Raw genomic sequence first — 24,765 nt, 5'->3', positions numbered from 1 at the left:
GTCCTACCCCACATGTAAGGGAGCTTGTGGGGAAGGTCCAGATCTTTTTGCTGGCTTGAAACAAAGAATAAAGTGATGCCTTTCCATGCAAAATTTCATTTTATTCATGATATACTGAGAATCTCTGGTACAGTAAAGACAAATCAAGAGATGGCTTGCTGTCCTCGTAGGAGACCAGAACACTTATAGGCTTATATATCATCTCATGAGTCCACTATGCATGCTATGTAAGAAATAGCCATGAGTGCAGACACTGCTTTAAGCTTTGCTTCAATAATGGTGTTAAAGGGGAAATGCTTAAAGGGAAAGCTGGCAAAGAAATTGAGAGAAAAGGCCATCCTTTGAATAGCCAACTATACAAGTTTTTGGAATGGAATGGAATATTGAACACCCGGTTTGCCAAGTCATTTGGCAACTGCAATTCTAGAGGTGGACATTCAGTGAATCCCAATGCCGCAATACAGTCCTGGCTTTTTAAGCCAGGGCTTGGTCAAAATATTTGCCTGTCTAATGGGAAGGATACGATGCTTTTCCTCTCCCATTTTAAGGAGGAGAATTGGCTGACTGGTGGTTGAATTGTTGCAGATGCCTCTGTTCATCTCCGACCAGTTTCATTCCTTCCCTTTTGTCCTCCTTTCTCTTTTTACCATTTTCCAGTGCAGTTACTCTTTAACTTTACCCCAACTCCATCCTGTGTTTTTTTTTTATTATTATGGTTTGCTATTTCTCTTAGAAGGCTGAGGGAATATGTACACACAGGTGTGTTTCTGTGCATAAGAGAAAGAATGGTCGGTATACAAAAGTGGGAAAATGAATTCATTATATAAATAGGCAACTTATTTTACTAATATGTTCATTTGTAGCTATTAAGTGAATTCATGTATGTACTGTATTTACCCTGCCCTGCCCTTTTTTGGAATATACCTTCTGGCAAGTCTGTTTGCACATACATATATGTGCACCTAATGATATCAGACAAACACACTTATTGGTGAGTCCCCAAGACTGATTTCTGCTGGAGCTGGTAACCTAAACTGACAAGATGGGGAAACTGGGAATTGCTCAGAAGTGTATTCTGTGTTTATATAATTTTTCTGTCTACTCTTCCTTTTGTTTAAATTCAGCCATCTTCCTTCCTTTATGGGTATGGTAAGAGAGGTAGCTGATGTTTCTCTACCTGGAATATTGGTAGAATTGCTGTTAGTTTTGTCCAATAGTGAGCTAGATAGAAATATAAGGTGTTTGCTCATCTGTGTATCATCTATCTAGCCTGTCTCTTTTGCACATACCAAAGAAGGATGAGCAAATGTTTCTACAGGTAACATCCCAAACTACCCTTTATGTGGGAACTCTGGCCCATTGATCATTTCATTGCAATAGATTCATGTAAAACTATAATGTCTTATAAAGATAAAGAGATGACATGGAAGAAAAGAAACACAATTCTTACATGCTTTTCTTCAAACTGGTCTCCACCAAATGCTGCCACACATGGTTTGATTCCTCCCGTTCCAAGAGCAATCAGAGACAGGCCCGTCATCGACAAAATCCTTGAAACAGGGAGGAAAATCTCAGCACCATAAAAAGACTTGGGAGAATAGTAGGGGAAGACTTGGGGTAGAGCTGCTAACTCCATAACAGAGTCTTTTGAAGCATGTTAGTGAGGACTGATAAGCACTATGTTGTGGCAAGACCAAGCCCTGCAATAGGAATCATGCAGGGAGGCCATCCTTTCCAGATTCTATCCAATGGACTCTCAGCCAACAAAATGAGCAAAATCAGGGTTGGATCAGTAATGTCTTATAAATCTTTAGTCCCATAACTATGCTAGAAGAGAAGCTGAAATGAGATCACAATATTGGATGGATCTGTAGCTTAGTGTCTTTTGGAATAGACAGTCTTGTATAGCCTGGATTCTCTCATCCATTTCTCTTGCTTGATGATGTAAGCAGATACTTGGCTCCTGATCCACTACTGCATCATAGCACTGAGTTGTTCCATTCACTTGTATATTCTTGAGGGCAGACTAGCAGACACTCAGTTTATGGCTCATTATCACCAGCTAATGCCACTAAGGAACATTTTTTCCCATTAAAAAGGGAAAGTGGCAAAACCCCAGCCTCCTTGTCATCCCTCCCAGTGAATAAGCTCTCCCAGTGTTAACATTGCAGGAGTGGGCCATGATCTACCAACCACTTGACTCTTATACTGCCGTTGGCATTAAGTAAACCCTCTCTCTCGAAGGTGTGCAAAGGAAAGTCTGGCTGCTATAAATGTGCCACCGTTGGGGCCTAAGTGGCACTGTATGGGGGGGGGGGTAGGGGGAACGAACAAGACATCTGCTCTGGCAATGCTGATGGGGCAGTGGGTCCTAGCAAATGCCCTCAGATATTGCTAGGCACCAGTATGTATAGAATACTCAGAGACAATATCGATGATGCTTCAACATTCTAGAAGAATGATTATTGGGAATTTGAAGCTGAACCTGGGTCTAGATCATCTGGAACCTGCTTCCCACCAACAAATATGAAATGCAGATAAATTCCTGAGCCCAACTGACATACGCAGCAAAATCACACTTAATTGTTCTGGAATGAGACTATGGAACACAGTTGCCAAGAAAGCCTGTCAAGGTGCTTTTAAATGAGTTTAAGGAAGCTGTACAAATTTTATTTCTTTAGGCAACCTTTTGAAAGCTGAAATATTCCAAGTTATTAACTGGGTTAACCTATTAGGTGGAATTTGAATTAGTGTTATTGCTATTTAATTGATTTTTTTAGCACTTATTTATTTGCATGCTGAAACTACCCAATAACTGAAATCTCCTGAACAGTATAGAGACAATTAGAAAATCTAAAAGACAAAACCATTGTATTAAATATATGTGATTGCAATTGATTGATTGATTGATTGATTGATTGATTGATCCCTATGTCTCCTTGAAAAATGAATGAATCTGGGAAATAATACACCTGAGAAAACAAAAGCTGCCCAAGCTGTTTTATGTGCCAGCTGAGGTTTTCTGTTGCCTTTCCTATTGCAGCTCTTTGTTTCACTCAAAAAGCTATTTCTGAATGCACATAATTTCTACAAAGGGGGGTGGCATGTGGATGGAGCTAAGCAGGCAACATAGAAACCCTGTGGGGGTATCTATGATACAATAGAGCTGCAATCATACATGGGACTGTTGAGATCTGGGTTTGAATAAATCAGTTCCCTTAGGATCACTGCTTTCTCGTGACTACATCTCTACATATGTGAAAAACTAGTACATCAGAAATAACATTTTTCCTGCGTCTCTTTCTGGCATTGTTACTTAGTTTTTAAATAGAATTTTTTGATACCGGGGGATATTCAACTTTGTGATTCCACAGCTAGGTCCTGGAGTAAAACAATCCCAAGAGAATATTAAAAATGTTTTCCATAAACATTTGAATTGGCTAGATTAAAAATTATTTAAAGAATGCTAGGTGACGGATCCCAACTTCCCTTTTTTCTTTTTTTTGTCAAGTAAAAGAAAAAAGATGATCTAGATTGCAGGCTGAAATTGCTTTCTAAATCAATTTTATAGAATTGTACAATTAGCTTATATTTTAATTTTCATTTTAACTAATGACTAAATGGTTGCTATGATTAGAAACACAGACTTCATCATTTTAATACCATTTGACCTTGTCTGACCTTGTGCACAACAATATTCCTAGTGAGACTGCAAGACATATACAAAGTACAACATGTAATTTGCATGCTTTCTATTGTATTTTGTACATGCATCACCTTCTTGAATTTTGTAGTATATACACAGTAATACACAGGATTTTTTTTTAATGGTGTTTATGGCACACATCTCAATAAGATCCTCCATGCTCTCTCTAGAATCTAGACAACAAACCCAGCAAATGTAGATTTCCTCAAAAGACAAAGTTAACCACCACAGATTCAAAATTTGTCAGAATTTACTATATCCCCACTGAGTACATAATAGCTGTTTCCCATACAACAAACTTCCACTGCAATTCATGAATTAAGTATTAGGAGGTGGAGGTGGACTGAACCACTTCAAGCTTTCCAACTATAAATAATTGGAAGTTGTAGACTTTATGCCATATACTCACAATCAAGATCAGGATCTCCATGATGAAATTTGCATATATACACATCACATACAGAGCGACATTGTTCAATTTTAATAGAATTCTTTGTGTTTATGATTTTTCCATCAACTGCAAGAACAAAAACTCCTTGCGTGATTTCTCCAATTCAAACAGTATTAAGCTACCTGGTATGTCCAAGTACTTTGGACTTCAGTTTCCATCAATCCCAGCCAGATTGGCCAGTGACAAGAGACTAGGTGAACTGTACTCAAAATGTCTAGAGGTAACCAGACTGGGTAGAAGGAGAATCAAAATTGTGACACAACTAACTTTGCAGCAACCTTACAAAGTTGGATTTGTAGGATTCTAAGGTGACTGCATAGACTCTTCATTTCTGAGACACGAACCACACTTGAAAATCCTGTGGTAAATAAATTTGCTTGTGTTTGTTCTTCGATAGTAAACAAAATCCTCCTTATCATGCTAAATATAATGAACGGCTGTAGTCAAGGGCCCTTCGGCCATACATAGAGACTAATCAGCAGCTGATTGGTGAACTCCAAGCAGTGCTCTTGCCATTGAACCACACAAAGACTAGTCTGAAACAAATCTGTGCACCTAAGGCTGGCAGATTTCCGAAAGGTAGGTACTGGCAGCTGTCAAGGCTGTGATATTCAGACCTGACAAGGATAAAACACATTGTGCCAAGACAACAAAAGGTCTGACAGAGCCACATAATGCTTACTACAAGGTGCATCGGAATGCACTACTCATTAATACAAGTTAATTAATAGTAACATTATCAAAACACAGCAGGCCTATTTCCTCATTACTTACACATGAGCAATTTGGTTTCCCACACTTGGTATTGCCCCAACTGACTTGATCACGTGCCCAATAACGTAAACAATGGAAAGATAAATGATTGTTCTGTGGAGGAAAAGAGGAAAAAGTGGGGAAGCATTATCAGCCAAAAACAGTTGCATTTATAATCAGAAAGCCAAATACGTGTCTGTAGTTCCTGATAGGGAAGAGACAAACATTTTTCTGCTACTGGGATATCTACCAAAATTACCACTCTTCTTTAACTGTTGCTCCTCTAATTGTTGGCAAAAAAACCAATTGCTAACCAGAAGGGTGAGATAATGATAAGTACACTAAGGTTCCACTTAAGATGGGCAGCTCCTCTTCCCTGCTGATGGATCCCAGGGTTCCTCTGAATTGCTCCTGCCAATACAAGTGGGATAGCCCATAAGAGAGAGAAAGTCTCTATACTATAGATCGTGTATTTCATTCTTACTTGTATTTCCCCAGCCAAGAGTCAGCGATGAAGGCACCAATGACTGGTGTGAAGTAACACAAACTTGAGAAAGCATGATATACAGATGTGGAGGTTGTTTCATCCCAATGCAGGAAGTAGAGGAAATACAAAGTCAGGACAGCTGAGGGAAGAAACACAACAACAAAAACACAAGATAATGTATATCACAGGTATTTCTTAATCTAATTTACATAGCTGCCCATCTTGTCATAGTGACACTGGGAGGCTAACAGCACAAAAAAACACAATACAAAGTAAACATAAATAAACAATAGTATAAAAGGCCTATAATGGCAGCCAAGGACAATGCCCAATCAACAATAAAGTGAGATCTCATGGCTCCAACCAACTGCTTGACTTCTATGCTCAGGAACACATCCATGTCTTCAGAGCTTTCTGAAAACCTGGCAAGGTCAGGGCCTATCTAATTTCATAGGTATGGGATTCCAAAGGGCAGACATTGTGGCAGAAAAGACCCATTTTCTGGATCCTGCTAGATGACTTTCTTTGATCAGAATTCAAAACAAGCCTCTCCTCTCAAACCTAGTGCAACAAACAAAACCTGGCCCTATGTCATGAAGGGCTTGATAGGTGACAACTAGCACCTTGATTTGCACTTGGAGGCACCCTGGAAGCCAATTGTGGGAGATCAAGGCTATCTGGAAGGAGGGGCTGCGTTCCAGGAGAGAGGAGGAGGCGAGAGGCAGCTGAGTCCGCAACAGGAGCATGGGACGTGAAAGAGGTTCAGGAGAGCCACTCCCTAGAATCTCCCAGGGTATATCCACTAGTTGCTGTAGTATAAAGTTAGTTTGGCAAGATTCTGTCTATAAGGTGTAAGCTAATAAAGGAACTGGACTGAACTGGACTGTTTCATCGTTGTTCTTGGGCTGGGCCTGACATCAGTACAGCTCATGGAGTAGAGGTGTAACATGGGCATACTGAGGTGTGCCCATAATTGCTGATGCCAATGCATTTTGGACCTGTTGCAGCTTCCAAATGGTCTTCAAGGGCACCTCCATGTAGAGCACATTGCAGTTGTCCACTTGGGAGGTGACTAAGCTATAAGTGACCATGAGCAGTGCCTCGTGGTCCAGGAAAGGCACAACTGCACACAAGACAAAGTTGTACAAAAACAGTCCTGATCATGGCTACCACCTGTTCCTCAAATAGGTGTTGCAAATCTGGGAAGACCCTCAAATTGTGCACTGGTTCTGTTTGGGGTAGTGCCCTTAGAGCAGGCAGGTCGAACTCCCCTAAGACTTTAAGCCTGGGGAATTCCATCACCAATCTGGTCGCGTTCAAGGAGCTCAGACAGGGAGGTTGCTATGTAGCAGGGAGACTAATACAGCAGCAACAGTCTCAACTGTTCCCTAGAGCCCAACTTTATAAACAGGTTCTCACATCCAGTTTCCTGTGGAGCAGTGCTTCTGATGCCACCAGAGTATCCTGGATGACCACAGCTTCTCCACCATCCCTGCCCTGGGCTCTTAACTGATACCACACATAAAACGCAGGCAGGCATATTTCTGAGTGTGGAACTCCCCCTTCCATGCCTTTCCTGGCCTCAGTAATATATGATAGTATCCAGGTCTAGTTTGTAACACTGTAGGAGGCTGTTGGTAGTATTGTGCCAACTTTTTCAGGTATGCCACAACAGAAAACAGACTGTACAAGAAACGCTGGAACTCTACTATATTGATATACACTATAGTAACAGAATCTTGAGAACCTGACAGCATTGTCCCTCCCTTCCACTTGCACCAGAGAGAGTTAAGGCAGACTCCATTCAAGTTTGTTTCTGATATTTTCTGCCTTTCCTGCACTGAAATCATGTTTTGCTAACTGCCACATTCCTCCTCCAGGGTCATCTCTGCGGTTCTCTGCCTATTGCCACTTGATAATAGCTTTGTGACTTTAACAGTAACAAAAAAAAACATTAAAGTTTATCAGTGGCAGAAAAATATAGTGATGAACAAACTGGCCTTTCTGAACATTGCACCATCATCCCAGAGATAAAATCATATTGCCCGCCACAGGGGAAAGGCTGGCAAAATTAGACACTAAGACAGCCTTCTCAGTCCAGGTACCCTTCCAGATGTGTGATGGATCAGCATTTTTGGACTGCAAAACTCTGCACAACCACTAGATGATAGCAAAGTGATATAGAAAATTCTAATACCTTTTTGCCAGTCATCTGCATTTTTGCAGCCTAGATCTGGTAGCACTAGATGAGTGAATTTCCATGCCCAGAATTCTGAGCAACAATATGATGGCTGAAGACTTCTGGGAATTGAAGTCCCTACATCTGGAAAATGTCATTGTTGAGAAAGGCTGGCTAGGCCAAGTTTTTTCCTCAGACTTCAGTTCTGTTCCCATCTTCTGCAGAACATTCTATAGAACAACCTTTACATTTTGCCGCCAGCATTCTGTATTTATGACCCTTCTTCTGTCTATCACATTAGCATTTACATTTGGCGCAGACCATTAAGATTTATAAATCCAATCAAGATCTCAGGTGAGAAATCAAGCAAAACACTTTTTCAACAATTCCAGCCATTAATTTCTCCCTGCCCATATTTTACCTAAATAAATGGAAAAAGCACCTGAGTTTTCCTCAGAAAAGACTGTTAAAACCCACCTTTCATTCCATAGTAAGAGAAGCGCTCACAAAATTCATTCACTACAATGAAGGCAATGCTGAGAGGATAGTGGGTGCCACATATTTTCTAAAGAAGCGAAGCAGAAAGAGGTAGTGTTATGTAAAAACATGTCCTTTGATCATTTGCACAATTGATACAATGGTACACATAGAAAGCAGGGACTGAAACCAATACACATATCTGTATAACAAAAGGAAAAAGACAGATATATCCATGAAGAAATGGAATGCTTAAAGTCAATAAGGTCAAGTTTCACAGACTGAAGTTCAACACATTGAGAGATTATCAAATAGAATTTTAAAATCTTGAAAATATTATATAAACATTATGTGTGTGGGGGGGGTGTATTCAATATCAAATAGAATTTAAAAAGCAGGAACACACACACACACTTCTACTTTTTTCCTTTTTGTTTTGCAGATATAAGTGTGTGGCTTGGACCCTTACATAAAAATGTTTAGAGAAGTGCAAATAGGTGCCAGAGGAATAACCGAAAATTTCTCTCATCAGAATATATAGGGCAAACAGCTTTTTCCGTGACTCGGATGACCTTAATGAACGTTTGTAGGTTTCCATAACATTTCTATGACTAATCCGAGTTCTTGGTGTAATCAAGAAACAACTCCCAACAGGGGTGTTCTTCTTTCTCCAGCTTCTCCAGTAGTTGTGTCACCAGCGAAAATATGGGAAAAAATAACCTAACAATTTCAGTGTCAGGAGGATCCGAACGTCAAACACCAAAGGATAACCACATACGTAAGTACATACAATGGCAGTATTATTGTTTTCAGCGTCCAGCCTTCATTTTTGTTCTCAAATTTGTGAAACTTCACTGCACTATGAGAAAACAGGCTGGCATTTTCCCTAGAACACTTCCACAACATTTTTGCAGCGCTACCCCAGGACACGCAGGGGCAACGGAGCCTGCAAAGAGAGAGAAACCCATTTGACAGTGAGAAATCCTTACTTTTCCAGGGCCGATGAGATGAGTCTCCCAGGAAGGGGTTATTTAAATGGGAGTCAGATTCAAATCTACAAATTGTGGTTTCTCAGTTCATGCTTTAATGGTCCCTGACAAGAAAAAGCTCCTGAAGAAACATGGTAGGCCTATTACAGTCACTCAAGGACATTTCCCTGAAGGGGCAAAGAAATGGGGGCAGAGAAGGCAAATCACAGCCACAAGGCTCTGTTTCAACCTACATGGATTTGATTGTGTATAGGGAATGCCAAAATATACCATTAACATGTCCAAATGGCTCTTTCTGTACATTCAGGAAACCTTGGGGCAGCGGGGAACTAGAGCTCCTGAGCACATAGAAAAGGCCTCCTATACCTGTCTGTGGAAGCTCTCCATTAAGGATCGAGGAATCTGTTAGGTTTTTTTCCTTTCTCATCTTAGGCTCTTTCTGTCCTGTTTCCCCACCAGTCTGCAAACATATTAATGTCCACACAAAAATATGCATGTGTATTATGCATTTCTCATATATGCCATTTGTATACATTTTTTCAAATATAAAAATTTGTGGAAGTAATTTCCAACAAAATAGTGTACTATCATATATTCCGTTCAGTAAAGTGCACATATTTTTTCAAGTTTTATGACTGGAGTACTGTATTGCATATCATATCAAAATATAATTGTGCTTTGCTTCATAGGTTAATTTGGGAACTGTGAATTAAGTAAGTCTGCAGTGAAATGGAAACAAAAGATGTTTTCTACCCACTCCTATTTTCCATATAAGTTAAAAGATGATTTAAAGGCTGGAATTTGCTGCTACAAAATCATTCCCTTCTACCCACATTCATTAGAGCATCTATAAAGAATATTTGTGTTATAAGATGAATGTTATTGTGCTATCAAAACTGGATGAATCCAGTGTCAAGATGGTTCCATACTGAAGCTAGGTGTTGAACCCTAACTCCCATTTTGTACCCTATTTGGGCTCATTCCATTTTTTTGGGGGGGGAATGAATGAATAATAACATTATTTCAATATGAAAATCCTCACAACTTTGCTTACACACACAGACATGTAAGAAGGCAACACACCTTCTACAGTCACTAGAGAACTTTCTCCATGGGGTTCAATACCTTGCTTTCAATAATACTAGAAGGGAGATATAACAACATCCCACTTCAAGACTGAACGTGTTCCTGGCAACTGGGTGACACTGAGATAATCATACATATGTTATTGTGCTGTCTTTTCTACATGGGCTGGTTTTCAGTCATTAATGGTCCCAATGCTACCATACTGTTCTGGCAGGTCAGATATAGAGAAAGTATTATTCTGTTTGGTACATAAGAGCCCCCTTTATAGCTGAGTTCTGCACTATTGCTAAGACCATGTGGAAAATAACACTTAGTTCCTCAACCCCCCAAAATAAGCACATGCTCCTCCCACACTATGGAGAAGCTTGATTTGTTTAGCATTTATTTCCAATTTCTATATCTTCTACTCAATTTCTGTTTTACATGTATATGTACATATTCCTTTTTGGACATGCCCATCCATTTTAACTTTAGCTTATTTATTAACTATAATGCATGAAGCATGAGGTTCAGGTTGGTAGTGGGATTTAGAGAGCATGAAAAATAGAAATCAAAACTGGACTGAAAAGTTGAACAAATCTTTCCTAATCAAGCAGAGCATTCACACTTCAGATGAGGATACACCTCCATAAAGCAATTATGTTTCAAAGTCCAATTACGAGATCTTCATGCAAAGAAAAACTATGGACTGACAAAGAAGCTGTAGGAAGGGTGCTTTGTATTTCCTTTGGCCACTCTTTTTCCACTTTGAAGTCCTTTTTCATCCACTGCTTTCCGTTAGCTCAGATTATGTTTACAGATGAAATACAAGACTCAGAAGACACACTTCTAATAACTGAAAAAAAAACCCTAAATGATTCAGAACATTTTTGCATGTTTGATTCAAAATTACTCTTGTTGATTAATTTGCAATAGGTACTGTCCAAGATTCTGATATGAAGTTGTTCTCTGATCTTCTCCTGCAACCCTGGAAGGTTGGATCTTCCCAGCCTACCCTTCGTGCGTTCCCACTAGCCCTCTGGTATGCTCACCTTATGAAATATCCACACCGGGCATAGCTTTCAAATACAGTATATATGTGAACATTGCAGTACATATGGTTTCAGAGCATTTCATTACTGCCCAGAATTGATAAAAAAAAACTCACATGCCATTCAGCCATGGCATATATTGGATTTTATGCACAGATGTTCTTACATGCATGTGTGGAAGTGTTTAAAGTTGCAGTCTCTCTTCCCTATCATTCATAAAGAGAATTAGAGGAAAAACAGGAATGTGAGAACAATAGCAGTTAAAGATTATTTCTGTAATGCAATTGTTCTTAGCTTATAGCCTCTTTCAATAGACCATGGATATTGGCCTTAGGAGAAGCAGTACAAACACTTGATAATCTATTCTTTGAGATAATTCCAGCACTGATCTATACATTCACACCAATGACTAATTTAATGCTTTTCTCCATTAATCCATAAATGCGCAAATAACAAACTATACGGAATGGAAAGGTTTGATCTGATTAATTTTTAAATTAGAGGGCTTTTCAAAATGTACATTCATACATGCAATGAATGGGCAAAATTACTCATTTATTACACAGGACAGGTTTCCTTGGGGAAGCACTCAGTTAGGAGATATTTGCATTTTCCCAGAACAATTAAAAACTCCTTGTCATAAGAATGCTTCCATGCCTACCAGTTTTTTTTCCCTTTAAAATATTACAATTTTAAAAAGTTATTAATGTTTTTAATTGAGAAGCAGAATGGTTCCCTGCTATACTACTTCAGGCTATAAACTCTCAGTGAGCGCTGCATCCCATTTTAATTAAGACTGAAATCAACCAGGTTATTCCTTCTTCTGTATCTGAAACAATGCCCTGTCTCTTCTCGGACCTTTTGCCTTTTACAAATGTATTTCACATTTATTTCATCTGGTTCTTTAAAGGTGACAGGTATTTCCTTCTCTAGTACTTGACTGCACATCTCCTTTACATAGTTATTTATTTTACTGGGGAATCATTATTCCATAATTGCAAGTCTTTTCTTTTTCTTCTTGCAGCTGCTTATATGGAAACTAGTCTTCTCCAGCCTCATGTCCTCCAGATGTATTGGGGCTACAGGTTAGAGGAAGCGTCTATAAATTGCTCATTCCCTATCTGAAGGCACAGTAACGAATTACTGGTGCTGGATTAGGACTAATACAAACATACCCTTAAGAATAAACCCATTCTTTTTTCATAATCAGGATCTAGAAAGGTCCAGAAATTGAACCTCAAATAGCAAACAACATTAACAACAGCAGCAAAAATGTGAGCGTAGCACTAACTTAAAATACCATAGTGGTACAGCTATTTTGGGATGTGATTTCCCCGTTGAAATACATTACATAATGACTTAGGATCTCATCAGCTTCTCCTCTACATATATTTCATACTTCCAAAGTGAAAATTCTTGGAATGTATTTTCCATCTGAAAATGCCTAGAGTGCAAATTCCTAGAGAGCGCGGTCTTGGCAGTACAGTGATTACGCCAAAGAAGCCACTGGTTCTAGTTCCCCCATCCTCACTTCTTTTTTAAGCTTTCTTTTTAATAGATTAATCAAGAAAGCATTTCATTCCAAATTTTTAAAGCTAATATCAATTCTAGGCAAGAACTATTTTCTAAGTAGGATACAGCAATGATAAAAATAACAGAAGCTTTCATGAAGTTAAAAGAAATAATGAAAACAAAAGCCTCCAGATACATACCGGAGATAATTTCTCAGGAGGGCAAACTCTTTTTGGAGGATCAGCTTCTGCAGAAACAGAAATGAATAAAGTCTTCTTAGGGTCTTCTTTCTGTGAGAGGTCCATCCTGTTATTGTTTTGTTTTGTTTTTTCAAATCTGTCTCATGTAACTCCTTGCTGTCATGGTGAGTTGGCTGGGAAGGGTTCCAACCGTGTGGTTTGGAGTTTAGTTCAGTTTTATGTTAACCCTGATTGTGCACCTTTCTGCCATGCTGAGGCAGGAAGACAATGTTACTTTGAAGGACGAGAGCAAAATTAATCTGGATGGAGCGAGCAGTCCTCAAATCAGCAAGATCACAGGGCTGTCTCCAACGCCTCTGGGCATAGTTATGGAGTTTCTCTTGCTATAACTTATTTCAAGTGTTCTTGCATGCTTACATCATGTCCAACAAACTGCATACTCAATGATAATTTGCACTGCAAAAGTTGAAAGTTATAATTAGGTGCAAAACGTGTGTCTCTAGGCCAATTTTGTGCTAACGGTAGGCTTAGCTGCTACAGAGCAAACATTTCTCTGCTTATTTAAAAGGAGCTAGCTAAAATAACCAAAAAGAAAAAAATCACTGAGGCCCCAGAGCAGAGATGCACTGTGTGTTTTTGCTGTTACTTTGCTATGCATGTGCATGCCCCTGGATGGCTGTGGAATCTCACCAATGTTGTACAATATTTACAGTATAAATTATGAAGAGCTTCTTGTATTCTTCTCTAAATCTCTTTTAATTAATAGCTTCTTATCATTACAAGCACCTCTGCCACAACTAGTGTAGAAAATGAATCCCCTCACAGACCCCTCAGCAGAGATAACTGCAGAACTCTTTTGTTACTCTCTTTATGTTTTGTGGGATGCTTCTGACAAGACAGTCTACTGTGGTGGGTGGAAAGCAAATAGATTCTGCTTAAAAGGCAATTATTTCTCAATAGGCTATCATTTATTTAAATAAATAAAACTTGGCTACAGTATTTCAGAGAAAATTTCAGAAACTGTCCAGTCCTCCATTGCTCATTCCTTTCGACATAATGATATCCTTGTCTATGCCTTCCACGCAGCTTTGATGAATCATCTCATCCTTCATTTTTGCTTGTGCTGAAAAAAATAATTGGTTGATTGATTCACCTTTTCTCAGCATTATTGTCACAACAGATAGAAAAAAGGGAGAAAAGAAATGAAAAGCAAGGAATCATAGGGAAAGAGAAGCCCTGAGTCCTTCTGTTCCTAATGTTTTTAGTAAAACAAACTCAAGAAAGAGAATGTAGGGTTTGATTTCCATCAGGGCAGAGTGTTATTAACAGCTTATTGGGGGATAACGATGCCTCTTGGAAAAGAACAACATACCACTAAAGTTATTGTTAAGCCTTGTGTCTTGTCAACTATACCAGAATGACTAATAGATATGGTTGCAGGCATTTCTAGTTAAGTACTGTCACCTCTGATAACATCACTACCAGAGGTGCCACAGGTTGTCTATTACAATGCAGAAATGGTATAGGATAGTGTCCGAGCATGCAAGGAATTGGTTGAGATCTCACCTTAGTCATAAACTAAGCCTTGTATGGCCTTAGTTGGCCCTATATTTTGACTTCAACACATACCTTACAAATCTACTTTATAGGGTTATGACAGTGTTCATTGAAAATAATGAATCCGAAGTGTGCTTTGAATGATCTAAAACAGTCTTCCTCAACTTGACCCTCTCAATAAATATTGGGACAGCAATTCCAGCATTACAAAATCAATGTGGTTTAGATTTTCCTCTTTTCAGATCTAGTCTCTTTTTATTAGATCCTGAGATCCAACAACCACAGACTAAACTGCTGCATAGTAGTTTAGATGAACTGACACATATTAAGACCGCACACTCAACTGAGGACGTTATGATCAATATAAGAACCAAACTCAGGACCTCTGATAAAAATTCTACTCCAGGATTTCTCCCAAGCATTCTTCTTCAACAACCTAAATGTAGATGTTTCAGTCTTAGTCTAGAAACCCTTGCTGTGGTTCTGCAAATTTGCCGGGGATGGAACTATTGAGAGGGGCAGGGGCATGCTGATATCCTGGACACTTCCACACTACCACAGTTTTTAGCCCCTTCCCCTTGAAAGCAGCTTGGGCATGATCAAAATTCTCTTCTTTTCTACCAACAGAGAAATCCTGAGAAGATGGAACAAACATCACCGCCCTATCCTGTGCAACTGCTGGTCTTTCATCAACAGAAATCCCCGTGTAAACGTTTCTTTTCTACATGCAAGGAAAGCAAAACACAACATGGTAGCAAATCCTGAAGAGGAGCCATTGAACTGGCACAGCTTGGCCTGGCATTGCTTTTGTCATTCTGATGAAAGGAGCAGGCTCCTGCAGACACCACTGACCAGGCAGGCATCCAATGTGCAGTCAAAGTAATGATGGAGAATGGTAGCAATAGGTACATCATATAACCTTTCCATTTATCCTACTCAGGCAGTTGTGAAATGTCAAGCTTGTACATTGCCTGCTCAGGTAGCACGTAGAACGATTTCAAGATTAGTGAGATTTGTTTTTACTGGTACTCATATCTCATGATTATTACAGTTATATTTGTGTAGCTATTATAATGACATCCTTGAGGGTGGAAAAGGAAATTTTAGAAGTAGTTAGATCTTCTCCAGCAACATTCCACAATAATGACAGATTTTTGCCCAGGCTTTTGACCAATACCAAGCTTTAATACGAGGGGGATGCGGTGGTGCAGCGGCTTAATGACGCTGAAAGTTGCCGGCCAGAAATGGTCGACACTTCAGCGGTTCGAGCCCAGCCTTCGCGTAGCAGAATGAACTCCTGCTTCCTCCCCCAGTTCCTGTCAACCCAACAGTTCAAAAACTTACGTGAGTAGATAAATGGGTACTCTCACTCCGCTGGCAGGAAAAATGCTGGCGGCGCCTTGCAAAAGGAGTCGGGAGCAGTTGCTGGTAGCGCGGAAGCCGTGCACGCCCGAAAAAGGCGCGAAGCAACAGAAACCCCACCTCCTGCGCTCACCAGCTAGGCTCTGCTCTAGGAAGGAGGCACTGGCAAACCACTTCCAAAACACCTTGCCTTGAAAACTGCAAAAGGACTCGTCCAAAAGCAGTCACTGCAGAGTCGGTAACGAATGAGTGCAGATAAAAAAATAATTAAAAAAAGCTTTAATACAATTCTGCCCAGTGATAATGTTATAAGACCTCATCTCTTAAATTCAGGTCCTGGACAAGAAGGGAAAGAACGCTTTAATGGCTGGATACAAGTCATACAGAGAAAGCACCCAACTCTCTTTGCCACAACATTTGTATTCATTAAAAAGTCAATCTAAAGCTTTGGTTGAGGAAGGGGGATTTCTCAAGGGGAGGATTTGCAGTAGTTAATTGCAATGACTAGGCCCTAGGCTGAGGAGCTCAGCAACTTTTTCGTGCATAACTGATGAGTAGTTATTCAGCAATGAGCCCAAGTGGGACTAGCTCATTCCAGCAGAAGCATGGGAGACACACTTCTGGTCTATTTCTGTAGTGGATTCTGACTGGACATCTCACCCTGGGCCAGGTTCAGGTGAGCTACTTGATTGGCCTCCAGGTACAGCTGCTAAAATAGATTTTGAAATGTTGCCTTCCATCCACCCCACAAACTGTAAGTAGACCATATGAATTGGTATGCATCTGTCCTAGCAGCATGTCTTACCTATATCAGTGAATAAAATGCACTAATGATTCAATTTTACACAAAGGAGAAAGAAGCTGAACCAGCATAATACAGACCCAAAACTAATTACAGTGTAATTGTATGTTTCTATTGCACATTTCTTCATTGACTAGATAGTGAAAGTATTTTAGCAAGTGAACAAACAACTATGGGGAGGGACAGATTGAGCAACCTTGGATCAAGGGTCAGCTGTTCATCACCTTGTTAAAAAAGATCCTTCTTCCTTGCATAGGATTCTCTTTGCAATGTTAATTTCAAAATAGCTTTTATTATGATCCTCAGAGAGAGATTCTGGAAGAAACTTGAATGAGCTTCCATTGACTGAATGCATATTGTTGCTGATTCATTGGCTCCATGAGACCATTTACTGAAGAGTCACTGCCATCCTCAGTGCATCTCTCAGATTCATGCCATACAGAAATTTTAGCAAGTTTACTTTTCATTTATAACATCAACTCGTTAAAGAAATAACTTATTGATCCAGATTACTATTACCTTATGCTGGTCAGTAGACCCTGTTTCATGTTTTACTGAACTCAGATGATGTCTCCTATCTTCTCCATAGCATCAGTGATTAGTAAAAGATAACTATACATACGTGCCAGGTCCTATTGCAAAGTTGAACATCTACGTGTAAACTAATTTTTTAAAATAAAGTTGGGGAAGGTTGGAGAATGGAAAAAATAAAGAAAATCCTATAAATGTGAATCCAGTTGAACAACTGAAGTACTTAGAATGATTGGGAATCTTCCAAGCATCGACTGAGAAAGGAACGCTGAGCACTCCAAGCACACGTATAATTGTGTCTGAAAAAGTATGGCTGCTATCACAAGACTTTTCTACAGTAGAAGGAACAACTATGTCCCTGCCATATTAAAGATCTATAAGGCAGAGGTGCTTCCCCAGCTCTGGAGAATATGGAGTCCAAATATGCTCCTATAGTACACAGGAGTGACGGAGGTGGTGTACTCCAAATTCTCACATTTTATCCTTATAGATCCCATGAATGTGTCAAATGTGATATTATCAGGACCATTTTCAGTGGAAGCATGTATCTAGTTGCTTTCCTTCAGCCATTGCTAAACTTACTCTAACTGCCTTAGCCTCTTTAATTCTAGAATACAAATTTAATCTACATGGAAAGGGAATCCTAGGGATAAAAACACCTCCAGTTCAGTGGCTTCTCTTCAGGATTTGTTACCATGTTTAGTTTTGCAAAACCCAAAACAACAATCATATAGCATGTTATGACTCATACTTACAATGGAGTAGGAGTTTAATTTCCAGTCCCTTGTGTGTCTGGTAATAACAGTTTTGTTTCTGCCACCTACCTTTCTAGCATCTCAATGCTGGAACATCACTGGATTTTATACTTTTTGCGGCAGGGTGGGGTGGGGGGTGCCTTTGAATCAGTGTTGACTCCTGGCAACTGCCTGGACCAGTCCCTGCAGTTTTCTTGGCAAGATTTCAGAAGTGGTTTGCCCTTGTCTCCTTCCTAGGGCTGAGAGACGGTGACTGGCCAAGGTCACCCAGCTGGCTTTGTGCCTGACACAGGACTAGAACTCCTGGTCTCCTGGTTTCTAGCCTGGTGCCTTAACCACTACACCAAACTGGCTCTTGGCTTTTATGCTAGCTCACTTTTATGCCCTTATAGTACTGATAAGGTAGAAATGTTCTTGTGTACCGTCTGTTTAATAAATAATATATGTAGAATGTTCATTACACCCCTTCTAAGGAATTTTCCAGGCCCAGAGTCTGATTTCTATAGTTCTTATCTTCTGTTAGACTAAAGATTGGGCATTTCCAGCAGCCTAATAAAGTTTTGTGCCACTGCTTGACTTACACATTGGCTTGCTCAGTGCAATTAAATTAAAACTCAACATTTGGTAGAGATTTCTGTCCCCATTTAGTTTTTGTTTTGGGTTTCATGATGTACAGATAGTATTATTTTGTGGTATTTTCAGATTTATTAGTATTCTGTATGCTGATCTTTTTAACCCTAGCAATACACTTTCTAACTATCTATAATTATCTTAGTATGCTTTATTATAATTATGTCACGTTGTGGCACAATTTGCTTTCATTGTAAACATGCGAGGTCAGCTTCTATGCTTTATATTATAATCGATTACAACTGACTCCAGTAACTTGTATGCAATGGTAAATTTTCTTGGACCAAGGAAGGCATGACTTAAAAAATGAACTTCTAAATTGTCTCCACATAGTAGATTTACATTAGACCCCAATACAGAACTGGATCAATTTTTTTGGTTATTAAAAGGTTAAAAAGGGCAATTATTCTGATTTTAAAATTGAAACATTCCAGCGAAACCTCTTGTTGCCTAGAACTACACTTACGCAAGGTGTTGTGTTGACATTAGAATAGAAAACTAAGCTGGACTCCTGTACTTTTAATAATAGTGTGGAAGAGGGGATTTCAGTAGTTATAGCTTGTAGGCAAGTTACACTGCTGAAATCCTTCTTCAACATATACAGTATATTGAATGCAGATCTGTGACAAATGTATTTGTTCATCCTAGCTGCTATACTGTACCCAAAAAACACCTTTCTGCTATCTCTTGACTTTTTCTAACATCTACAGCTATTGATAAGAATGTTGTTGCCTTCTTAGAGGTTTCTGAAGGGTGGTCACCCAAGAGAAGGGTAATGGCCTGGTTCCTCCCTCATGTTATTAAGTGTCAGCTGCTAAAATTCTTATAGGATTTTCTTGCAATTTTTAAAACGTCTTTTTATAGTTATTGTATTGTATGTTGGTCTTTTGTTATGTTTGGTTTTGGATCATAAACAAACTTTGATTGATCGATCAATCTGATTGATTGATTGACATTATAGTGCTGTTTCTCACCATGAACATTCAAGGAGGGCTCTGAAAATTTAGAAGGGGACAAAGAGTTCTATATAGTTTCTTTAAATTTCATATTGTACCATTATGGATGATCTCCTGGATCCCTGCAACATCTGTGATCCTGTTGTTAAAATAGTCAGACTGGTTTTGCCAATTTAAAGCTGGCATATTTCCTCTGTTATAGAGTGGTAATTATTAATGGCTGGCCTTTTGAATAGCAGAGGATGACCCAGTCAGACGTCATCTCTCCCGGAAAAATAAGAAATCTTATTATAATCCAAGTGCCTGGGTATTAAGAACAGTTTCAGATGCAGACATAGAGTGAAGGGGCAAACTAGAAGGCCTTTGTTTCCATTAGAAGGTCTGATACAGAGCAGTAACTGTTAAAGTGCTTAATATGCACTTTACATTTACATTCCTGTAAATAAAAATGCAACTTATGGAGTGTTAATAAGCCACCAATGACTTCATTCCAAAGGAAATGAAACCTGGGTAATAACGCACCTTTACAATGGCCCAGCAGCAAGAGAATCAAAGTAGGTGCAATATTGATCTAACTTTTCCTTTTTTAATTACACATTTTTTAAAAAATGTATTGTTAGCATTTTTGTGTGGAAGCATTACTGAACAGCAACTCAGTTAAAGGATTTTGAATGGATGGAAACAAAGTTCATAATTACCTCCTCTCTTGGGAGTAAGCCCCATTAAACTTAATGGGAATAAAAATTATTTAATGGGAGTACAACATTAAACAGAATTTTATAATAACCTCAGGAATACTCAGCTAAAATGTCACCTCTAGCCAACAGGTTGCATCAAAAATTGCTATGACATTTAAAATCCAAATGAGGTGACTGATCCAAAGTTCTTTTTTTCTGTTGATCCAGTGCAAAGCATTTTATATTTCCATTGTATCTGCATGTAACATAATCCAATATTTCATGGTGGATATAGGAGTTTTGCTGCTCGACCATACTCATACACACAAACTTTAATTTTCAGCGGTGAAAGGCAGTTCCACAGATTAGGAATGTGCACTGTATTCAGCCCTTTACTGCATAGGAAATGAGCAATCTTATTTGACAGGGGACTGCCATTTGTATATCATGAGCCACTATTAAGGCCTACCTCATGGCGGTAAGGGGGGCGAAAGGTCATTTCCCCGCTCTTATTGCATCCTCAGAGTGTTGCCCAGCAGCCCTGTTCAGGGTCACTTGATCTCTCTTGGGTAGGGAGGGCTCGGAGGACTATCTACACGGCCGTGCTGAGGAATTTGCTGAACACCTGATGGATAAACTCACTCAGATCTGTTCTCAGTTGGAGGCCAAGCATGAGGCGGGTCCAGTGGAGATGCCCGGGGAGTGGTCTTACCCAGTTATCTGGGAATGGTTTGATCTTGTTGGTCCTGGGGAAGTGGACAGGGTCCTTGGGGCTGTTAGCGCAGCTACCTGTATTTTGGATCCTTGTCCCTCCTGGTTGGTTAAAGCCACCAAGGGGGTGACTTTAGGGTGGATACTGGTGGTGGTCAATTCATCCTTACAGGAGGAGATATTCCTGAAACCTTTTAAGGAGGCTTTTGTCAGCCCCCTCTTCAAGAAACCATTGCTGGATCCCACCCTTCTGGATAATTTTCGTCCAGTTTCCCACCTCCCTTTTTTAAGAAAGGTGGTGGAAAAGGTGGTCATGCAGCAGAGGATCAGAGATTCAGAGGATCCTGGAGGAAATGGATTATCTGGACCCCTATCTGTCAGGTTTCAGGCCCAGTTATGGGGCAGAAACAGCATTGGTCACACTTTCAGATGATCTCTGGTGAGAGTGGAATGGGAGTAGTGCATCAATCCTTGCTCTTCTTGACCTCTCGGCAGCTTTCAATACCATCAACCATAGTATCCATTTGGGTCGGCTGCAGGAGCTGGGGCTGGGTAGCATAGTTCTGTGCTGGTTCAACTCCTTTCTCCAAGGCCAAACCCAATCGGTGTTGATAGGGAGCAGGAGGTCCAATCCACAGCCTCTACTTTGTGGGGTGCTGCAGGGTTCAGTGCTCTCACCGCTCCTATTTAACATCTACATGAAACCATTGGGTGAGATCATCTGGCACCATGGGATGAGGTATCATCAGTATGCTGATGATACTCAACTATATATCTCCATCCTGGGTGACCTAAGTGATGCTGTGGCTACCCTTTTGCAGTGCCTAGAGGCTGTAGGGCCTGGATGGGGGACAACAGACTTCAACTGAACCCTGATAAGACGGAGTGGCTGTGGGTACAGGGAGCCTCAAGATCTAGGAGTTTATCATCTTTGGTTCTTGACAGGGTTGCACTACCCCAGACAGACCCCGTGCATAATCTGGGTGTCCTCCTGGACTCATGACTCCTGTTCGAACAGCAGGTGGCAGTTGTGGCTAGGAGGCCCTCTGCATGATTACTCATGCCCTCGTCATCTCCTGGTTGGATTACTGCAATGCGCTCTACATGGGGCTACCCCTTGAAGAGTAACCAGAAACTTCAGCTGGTGCAGAATGCAGCGGCATGGACAGTTCTGAATGCCCCTGGGGGGCCCATATAACACCACTGTTAGATGAGCTGCATTGGTTGCCGGTTTGCTTCCGGGTCCAATTCAAGGTGTCAGTTATCACCTTTAAAGCCCTTCATGGCACAGGACCAGGTTATCTGAGGAGCCGTCTCACCCCCATTATATCAGCCTGCCCCATTTGGTCCGGCAGAAGGGGCATGTTGCAGACCCCGCCAGTCAAGGAATTTCAACTGGCGAGATCTAGGAAGAGGGCCTTTTCTGCCATGGCTCCTGCTCTGTGGAGCAACTTACCATCTGAGGTACGGTGTGTCCCCGCTCTCACAGCCTTCAGGAAGAGCGTGAAATCTTGGCTGTGCCAGATGGCCTGGAGGCTGGATGGGGGCTTGCACCAGTGGAAGTGGCTTGTGGGGTAACTGATTTTACCCCCTGTCATCTTGAATGTTTTTAGTTTTTTATGTATAGGGTTTGTTTTATATAGCCTGGTTTTTTAATTAATTAATGTGGGTATTTATTTTTTAACTGTTTGTGGGTTTTACTCTAATTGTGAGCCACCCAGAGTCACCCACTGGGGGAGATGGGCAGCATACAAATGTAATAAATAAATAAATAAATAAAGGCACTCATACATTACCCCAAGAAGATACAGATTTGTGCATGTTAATTTATATCATAGGTGTAAAATAAGAAATAGTTACATAACTCTTCCTGCCAGCTACCTCTTGTATTAGTGGGAACAATGGGGCCTGGATCTCACAATAATAGGAAGGGAATTTCATGCCTCCCAAACAGCATGCATTGTCCCAGCTCCTTTAAAGAATGATGAGCGGAAGCAAGCAAGGCAGTGGGATACAAAGCACAAGTACTAGGATTTATTTAACAAGCAAGATGACAAGGAATTAAAAAAAAAAAAAAGGAACTGTCAAATGGAAATAATCTAAATTTTAATATCTGGCTGGGCACTGGATGGCTGTAAGGCAGAGATACACAACCGAAATCCCCCCCAAGGCATTAGATGCAGTCCTCAGAGACTTTCAAATTTAGGTACCATGTTGCCATGTTTAAAGGGATAAAGAGGAGCACATTATTCAATGTTATAATAGAGTAATCACATGATAATTCTATTTAACGTTAATTAGGCATAAAGTATAAATAAAATGGAATCAAGTTTAGTTTTAGTCCTAGTCTCACCAACTACTTTTGGAGGTCTGACCCTCAGACCAGCACTCCAAAGCCAATTGTGGCCCTCAACACAATAAAGGTTGCACACTCCAGCATACAGTGCGCAACACGTCCTCATTTAGGGCCATGAAACTATCAGATGATCAAAAGAAAGTAGCAGTGGCTACCACCAATATCCTTTCCTTCTTCACTCACATTGTTGGTCCGCCTAGACATATTTTCCTCTGTTTCTCTAGCTCCTTTAAAGTTCTCAATCTCCTGAAAAATTCCTCTGGGCGACTTTCTCATCCATATGGCAGCTTCACACAAACAAAGGAGTCTGTGTTCTAAGCCACTACGCTGCACAGGGTTACCACAGTTGTAATTTAAATAGAAATGAAATATAGATATTCAATAGGTCACTGTAGTGGGAAGACCACCGTGGTCAGGAGACCTGTGTGCTTGTTTAATATTGTTGGCAGTCTCAGAGCTTTTTTGCTTTTTTTTAAAGAGGCCCTCAATTGGACCACGTGCCAAGAATGGACTGACAAACACAGTCCTTTGTAAAAAGGCACACACCAATTTGCAGATAGAACAGACAATTATGGGGATAATTGATCAAAAATACTGACCTCTTTCCTTTGCTCTCCTTTCTTTTGCTCTGCTTTCCTTCTCAGGCATTTCTACAATTTCCTTTGCACCCTGCAAATCCAGCTGTGGGCTGCCAAAGTAAGATTTTCTCTGAGACATCCTGACTGTCTCTCTTCTAAAAGATTTGTTAATATTTTACTTCTAGTGGACTAAAAAAACATGCAAACCTCTGGATGCACGTGTGCTCGTACACTCACAAATACCTCTCCTTTCCTCAGCTAGAATATTTAACTATATGATTAACTGAAGTTATTCTCAGCATGGCTAGCAATTAAAAAAAAAAAAGCCTAGAGAGTTTACATTTGGATTTAAAAGTAGTCCATTGATAAAAGCTTTTTTTAATGCTGTTTCTGAGAGTGGCACTTCAAAAATGCATTAGTTACAGCTGTTGTAGTGTTTAAATAGGGCTCGGTTTATGTCGCTGTAGCTTCATTAGGCCTAGTTCACTGCTTGGTTTAAATTGTCCAGATTTCTTCAGCTTGAATGAATGAAACCATTTTATACCTGCTGGGAACCTGATATTTAGTAGGTCCATGTGACAGAAAAAGAAACTTCTTTTAGTCTAAATGTACCATCTTCTATTCCTGTTTCTAGATAACATACAGGGATGCTATTATTTCCAAACATTATAACCTATTCACATTTGAGAAATCATGTTCTGATCAAGGGGGAAACATGTTTTATAATATTTGTAGCCTTATAAGTTATTTGTGACTGTCCACAAAGTGAGGAGGGGGCACCATGATCTCATAGTACAAATGACACAGATTGTATTCTCTGTATCATTTGCATGATGATGTCATGAGGTTACTGACTTAAATTACATCATTTGCATGATGAGGTCATGATGTATGTGGGATATCCTCTTCACTTCAACTGAATGCCTATTAAATTATAACTTATAAAGTTACATATTACCTGCTCACCTTCAGATGGAGG

The 24,765-nt window shown here is 40.0% G+C and overlaps 1 protein-coding gene across 2 annotated transcripts in view; it reads right to left on the bottom strand.

The window, feature by feature from the left end:
- SLC15A2 (solute carrier family 15 member 2) overlaps positions 1-23,949 on the bottom strand; it is a 92,469-nt gene extending 68,520 nt beyond the window's left edge. The window contains exons 1-6 of one of the 2 annotated variants that reach the window (XM_007433051.3): positions 23,808-23,949; positions 12,872-12,918; positions 8,054-8,141; positions 5,395-5,536; positions 4,932-5,024; positions 1,451-1,550 (exon numbers count right to left, since the gene is read on the bottom strand). In XM_007433051.3, coding sequence (XP_007433113.2) covers positions 1,451-1,550; positions 4,932-5,024; positions 5,395-5,536; positions 8,054-8,141; positions 12,872-12,918; positions 23,808-23,925 — 588 coding nt within the window. In that variant the 5' untranslated portion in view covers positions 23,926-23,949. Of the gene's footprint in view, positions 1-1,450; positions 1,551-4,931; positions 5,025-5,394; positions 5,537-8,053; positions 8,142-12,871; positions 13,328-23,807 lie in introns of both variants that reach the window. The other variant, XM_025169710.2, reaches the window with a different exon arrangement.
- Positions 23,950-24,765: the final 816 nt, after the last annotated feature.

Source organism: Python bivittatus, unplaced genomic scaffold (genome assembly GCF_059951505.1).
Source record: "Python bivittatus isolate LINGU-HERP-01145 unplaced genomic scaffold, Pbiv_v1 ctg000480_np1212, whole genome shotgun sequence".
NCBI lineage: Eukaryota > Metazoa > Chordata > Lepidosauria > Squamata > Pythonidae > Python > Python bivittatus.
Note: the sequence above shows the minus strand (reverse complement) of the source record. Positions and strands in the feature narration are given on the sequence as shown.